This window comes from Condylura cristata, unplaced genomic scaffold (genome assembly GCF_000260355.1).
Source record: "Condylura cristata isolate star-nosed mole 26May11 unplaced genomic scaffold, ConCri1.0 scaffold00029, whole genome shotgun sequence".
In the NCBI taxonomy this organism is placed as follows: domain Eukaryota; kingdom Metazoa; phylum Chordata; class Mammalia; order Eulipotyphla; family Talpidae; genus Condylura; species Condylura cristata.
This window is the reverse complement of record NW_004567130.1, coordinates 662,870-668,869: the sequence shown is the minus strand read 5'-3', so window position 1 is coordinate 668,869 and position 6,000 is coordinate 662,870. Positions and strand designations below refer to the sequence as shown.

Below are 6,000 nucleotides of genomic sequence, written 5' to 3'. Positions count from 1 at the left end.
ATTATACTCCTGCTATGAGTGAAACCATCCGGTATTTTTCTTTCTCTTTCTGGCTTATCTCACTAAGCATGATCTTTTCCAGCTCCATGCAAGTTGCTGTGAAAGATATGTGTTTCTCTTTATACTTGAAAATTTTAGTACAGAAATGTGTTTGCCTGTGCAAATCTTCTGAAGATTTGAACTAGCCCCTCCTTTGAAGCTGATAACTGACACAAGGCTTTTGTCTCATATAAGCAGATTTTGTATATGCAGAGGCACATCCTGTGGAAGGGGATTGGTACCAGTTAGAGGTTCCTGGAAGTTGTATGTCTGATGTGTTGGGGCGGTTTTCTGCTTTAATACTGAGGTGTTCATAACTTTGAAAATACTGCAGTTCCCATTAACCTGTTGGAAACAACTGGGACACTGTGGAAAGAATCACTTAGAAAATTTGAGCTTTAACTGATACTTGTAATAGTATTTGTGATGTACTTTACCTTCTTTTCTTTTTGCTTTTGAAGGTTGTAGCTGTAGATACTTATTGTTCCAGAACTTAAAACATGAAACTAAGTACACATTCCATTAACCTTGACAGCAGTGCTGTTCTCATCTTTTTTTTAAATATTTTTTGTTAGATCGTGGGTCATCTTTCTGTTGTTACTGTTCTCTGAGGTGCAGCCCTCCCACAAGCAATTACCAACTTGCCACCCTACTCCCCTTTGTCTCCCTCTCTTGCCCTATCTCTCCTACAACTTCCTCATGGAGATGGTCGGCCCAGGCCTCATCTTTTCCTGGAAACTTGTCCCTTTCCTGGGTGAGGACCTGGGCTCCTGGGCTGCAACAGACCAGGCTGTCAGAACCCTGGGAGCAGCTGGGAAGCAGGAAGCCAAGCCAAGCACTTCAGGGACCTCTTGTAGGGCAGCGGTGTGGAGCAGTTCTCCTGACTCCTTGATTTTGGAGTTTCCTGTGATACACGAGACTGTTCTGTTTTCTCCAGACCAGTGTGATCTGTGGGTGCTGTACTCATGCACACTGATTGTCCCATCCTTTCTGGAGACTGTCACATGATACTACTTCTGAGTCTTATAATTCTGGCACTGGGAATCCTGTTCCCCCCAGTGTCAGTAGAAGTTCCTGGTGAGAGAGATCCCAGCAGGTGGCCAGTCCAGCTCCTCTCATCTCTCCTCTCATGGTTTCCAGTCCTGCCCAGGTCTCCAGTCTCAGGTCTGATGCTTTCCTCCTTTCGTTGAAAGTGGGGAAGCCTCACTCAGGTCTCTGGACCAGGGCTTTGGCTCCTCACCCCCAGAGATGGTAGGCGAGCTCTCCTGGTATGGCCTCAGCAGCTCACCTCACAGCCTGTCTCTGGGGAACATACTTTACAATTCAGTGGGACCTGAATGATGGAAACAGCTCAGGTATAGATGTCAAGGGAGAACTCTTCTCAGAGGAAAGAGGGACAGAGTCCCTTGAGAAAAGGCAGCCAAACTCTTCTGGTCCAGGTACCATTTTCCCTGGCAGGTGGATATGCGTATCCCCACACGGTGGGGCCTGGCTTGCTGGCCTGGCTTGCTGGCGAGGTTACCATGCGGGCCTGCAGCTTCCTTTGTGCTGGTGGTGGAGGTGTTGGGGTGCGATGGTGGAGGGAGAATATTGAAAAGATCAGGGGAAAAACCCAGGTTTAGGTACTTTAGGACTAAAAGAACAGATAGTGGTAGCAAGTCAGGGAAATTGGTTCTTTTTTCTTTCAGGCAAACATGACTGGAGATAGATACTAACGCAAAACTAGAAGTCTGAAAGATGCTCCCAGGAGCCCTTGAAGTGCCAAGCAGCCTTGGCACTGAGTGCACTGGGGTTCCTGGCTGCTGGGTTCTTCCTTCCCAGCTCAGCCTGCTTTTGGTGGTGTTTCTTGAGGCACCAGGGAGTTGTGGGCAGGCTGGGCCTGACTTGGCACCCCAGTGAGCCTGCTGTGGCCTGGGGTTCAGCAAGAAGCTTGCCCATTTGCCTTGTTTTTCCCTCATGACCTGGATAGGCCTAGCAAGATGGTGAGGATGACTGTGAAGGGCTGGTGTGTTTCTGTGTGATCAGTGCTGAATAAAGTGAGCTTTCATTCACAGAGCACCATCGAGCCTCAGTCAAAGTGGAAACTAAATTCCTCTCTTCTTTCTTTGAGGTTCTGTAATTCACTTTACCAAGAAATCCTTAACACTATTCATGCCAAGATTGGAGTTATACAGAGGAAATACTGTGAAAAATGAGTCCCTATCTTGACAGGCTTCTTATATCCCAAGCTTAATTATTTCTGTCCTTTAGAAAGCACCATGCAATCAATATATGTATATATGGACTTTTTAGTAAGTAGGATTGAGCTATTTTATGTCATCTCCTATATCTGTTAATCCTTCTCCAGAGCTTTTTTATTTTACAAAATTCTCTTCACTGGGCAAACGCTGCTCTCCTCAACCCCTACAGCCCCCTTTTTGCTTTGTCTCCATGAATTTGATTTCTCTGGGCCCCTCCTGAGCAGAGCTTGCAGGGTTTATCTGGCTTTTAGCTGGCACTCTCCAGACTTGCCTGCATTGGTGACAGGCACGGAGTTCTGTCCTTTTTAGGGCATTCTTTGTCCCTTTATCCTGGTGGACACTTGGGTTGATCCCACCTTTTCACTGCTGCCATGAGTGGTGCTGCAGTAAACAGGGTACATGAGTGTCTGTTCTTTTTCTACTTAGTATTTCTTAGGCATCCTTTCATATTATCGTTTTCTCTGGAGACTAATGTTTTCATTGACATCGATCTGTTTTGCAAAAGTGGTATTTGCATGGCTTAGTTAACACAAGGGCTGTTGTTTCATGCTATATATTGAAGAGTCAGATTTATATAATTTTTTTTTAAAGATTTATTTATTTATTCATACAGAACTGGGGTACAGGCCAGAGATGCGGAGGGTGAGAGGCTTCACCAGAGACAGAGTGGGGAGCAGAACAGGCAGATCGAGGAAGCACACTGCTGAGGGGAGCAGCGGGTGGGTCAGGAGAGGTCTGCCACACCATGTGGTCACCTCCGGGGCAGGCGGGAATCGAACTCATGCAGAAGCGGCTTTAGATTCTCAGTGCTGTGCTTTAACCCGCTGCGCCACCAGGGAGGGCCTTATATAATATTTTTAAGGAAAATTACTTTAGATTCTTAATTGCTTCGTTTCAATTTATGGTTTTTAGATGTGGCCAGTTGGACATTGCTCTTAGTGAAGCTACTAGTCGTGTGAGAACTCTTGAAAATAAGAATAACTTACTGGAGATAGAAGTGGTAAGTAAAGACTGTTTTTTGCCATTGTTCTAATGAATTAATGTTAAAAAAATTAAAGTAAAATTTAAAGATTTTAGCTTGAATTTTAGAGACAAATGTTAGTTTTGTAGTAGTATTGGTTGTGTTTTGTTTTCCCTTCAGGATATTTTATTGCTCAGTAAGGTCATATTTGGAGTACTTCGGGCTTTATACAATGATATATCTGTTACCTTTTAAAAATTTCACTTTTAATTGGATATAATTTACATTTCATAAAACTCACCCTTTTAAAGTACAATCCACTTGTTTTGGTGTTCAGAAGGTTTTGGCCTTCTCCACAATCAATTCTAGAACATTTTTCTCACTCAGAAGCCAACCTGGACCTGTCAATTCAGCCCCTTCCCGCGAACATGGCCCTGGCATCTGCCACCCTGTCTTCTGTCTCTGGTCTTGCTGACTGTAGACATTCATGTCTATGCAGTCCCATGGCACATGGCCTTGCAGGTTGAGCTTCTTGTAGGCAGCATGGTGTGAAGGCTCATCCTGTGGTAGCATGTGTCAGGGTGGCTCAGGCCAAGTCACATGTAAGGGCAGACCACATTTCATCTGTGCAGCCATCTGTGGCTGTCTGGGTGTATGGTCTGTTGTGAATCCGATGGTGTTGTGAGCACTTAAGTACCAGATTTTACATAGATGATGTCTTCCATTTCCTTGGGTATATTGCTAAGAGTATGTTAGCTTTTTAAAAAAATAATATAATAGTTTATTTTTACATCATTTTGTGCCTTTTCCCATCTCATTTGTAATACCTGTGGGACTGAATTAGCCGTGGGCCATCACCGTAATACAGTGCACTTCCCCTTCACCACTGTTTTTGATCCCACTCCCCATCCCACCTCCATAAAATGTGAGAGTATGTTAACTTTCAACTAATTTCTTTTTTTCATTGATTACCCATTTTTATTCTTCTAGTGGTAATCTTATAAACAAAGTCTTGGTGGAAAATGCCAGTTATGTTTATCATATTGTCTTCAGTAACTCCTGGTTATCTTTTTTTCTAACGAGTAAACTTGATAAAGGCAGGGGCTTATCTTTCTTGATTATCTTATTTTCCTAGCACCTTTGTGTCTGGTACCAAATGGATATACAGGAGATATTTGTAGTTTCAGGGAAACTAATATTTTACATCCATTGTATCTCACCTGCAAAAAGATTGTGGACTTAATATTAGTATATTAGATGTGTTTTTTCCCTAAATGTTAATCTTGATTACAGAGTCATTTCCCTACTGATTCCCATGGCTGCTTTTTCCTCATTAGAGTCAACTGTAGGAGAGTGCTACAAGGTGCCTCAAACTGGTTTTCTACCGACTTCTAATAATCTCATGGAGCTGCTTTTCTAGTAGTTGGATCCCTTTCTAAATTTCAGTCCCAGGAAATGACAAAATACTAAGTATTGATTTCCATTGCTATGTTTTACTTTATTACTTTACTTTCAGATTTTAATGCCTACAATTTGGAAGCTACTTTTGAAGTATCTGTTTTCATTAAGAAATGTATTATCCTTTTCTCTACTTTGTAGAATGATTTCAGAGAACGCTTCAGCGCAGCCAGCAGTGCCTCCAAAATTTTACAGGAACGAATTGAGGAAATGAGAACAAGTAGTAAAGAAAAAGATAGCACCATCCTACGATTAAAATCTAGACTGCAGGATTTGGAAGAAGCTTTTGAGAATGCTTATAAGCTCTCAGATGATAAAGAGACTAGATTAAAACAGGAAAACAAAATGTTTCAAGATGTAAGTGACATAACGGTAACTGAATGGCATGATTGGTAAAAGGTCATTTTAGAGACTGAACTCTGACACACTGTTCTGATGTTACCCAGGTTTATGCTTATTTTGCATGACTTTGCAGTAGTTGCAGATCCTCCTGATGGGTTTTACCTTGAGCAGGAAGTCAGTGCTTTCAGAGCGTGGTGTTACTCTGCTGTTTTGTAGGTCTGCTTCTGCTCACTCTTAATCAATAGCTTTGTGTCTGGCAGAGGAAAATGTACCAGATTTAGAATAGGTTTGACTGAATTTTTTTACTTTGATTTAATATTAGTTAAAAGTTGAGTAAAAAAGTTTATATAACATCAAAGCCCAATTAGACTTCAGGCTACGTATTCTTTTTAAGTTTTCCTACTGTCTCTTGCTTTGTCACAGCACATAAAAAAGCCTGAAAATTTTGGCTTTTGAAAGCTCTTTCCTGATAATTTGAGATTTTATTATTAGTGCTTTGGGTTTTTTAATTTATTTTCATGAAGGCAGTATATGTAAATTGTTTTATAGTCAAATCTCAAAGGAAAAACATTTCAGTTATTTCAAGAGCGGTGCCATGTTTGGGTAGCATTTGCATGGCTTTGACTGTGCCTGTTTTACTCATGTGTACTGGTGGGATGACTTGATTATGTGAAGACACGTGCTTTTGGTATTTGGAACTTTTTATGCTTTGATAAAATATGAGATTACAGAACATTTTAAAAAATGTATAAAGAATTTCCATACATACTAGATTCTAAAGGTCAGCATTTTACAATATGTGATTTATTCTGTCCACATATAGTTAGAGGCTTGTTTCTAAACTGAGTAAAGTTGGGGATAAATGTACCTTTATCCTTTATCTCTAAATACATCAGGGTGTGTTTCCTAAAAATCAGGAATGCCTTTTATACAACTATAGCAAAATTAAGAAGCTAGTAA

General features: G+C 41.3%; 1 protein-coding gene across 3 annotated transcripts in view; it reads left to right on the top strand.

Moving 5' to 3' along the window:
- MPHOSPH9 (M-phase phosphoprotein 9) overlaps nt 1-6,000 on the top strand; it is a 50,724-nt gene that overhangs the window by 24,001 nt on the left and 20,723 nt on the right. For all 3 annotated transcript variants that reach the window (XM_012731169.1, XM_012731168.1, XM_012731167.1), the window contains 2 exons: nt 3,192-3,279; nt 4,840-5,055. In XM_012731169.1, the coding sequence (XP_012586623.1) occupies nt 3,192-3,279; nt 4,840-5,055 (304 nt within the window). The remainder of the gene's footprint in view (nt 1-3,191; nt 3,280-4,839; nt 5,056-6,000) is intronic.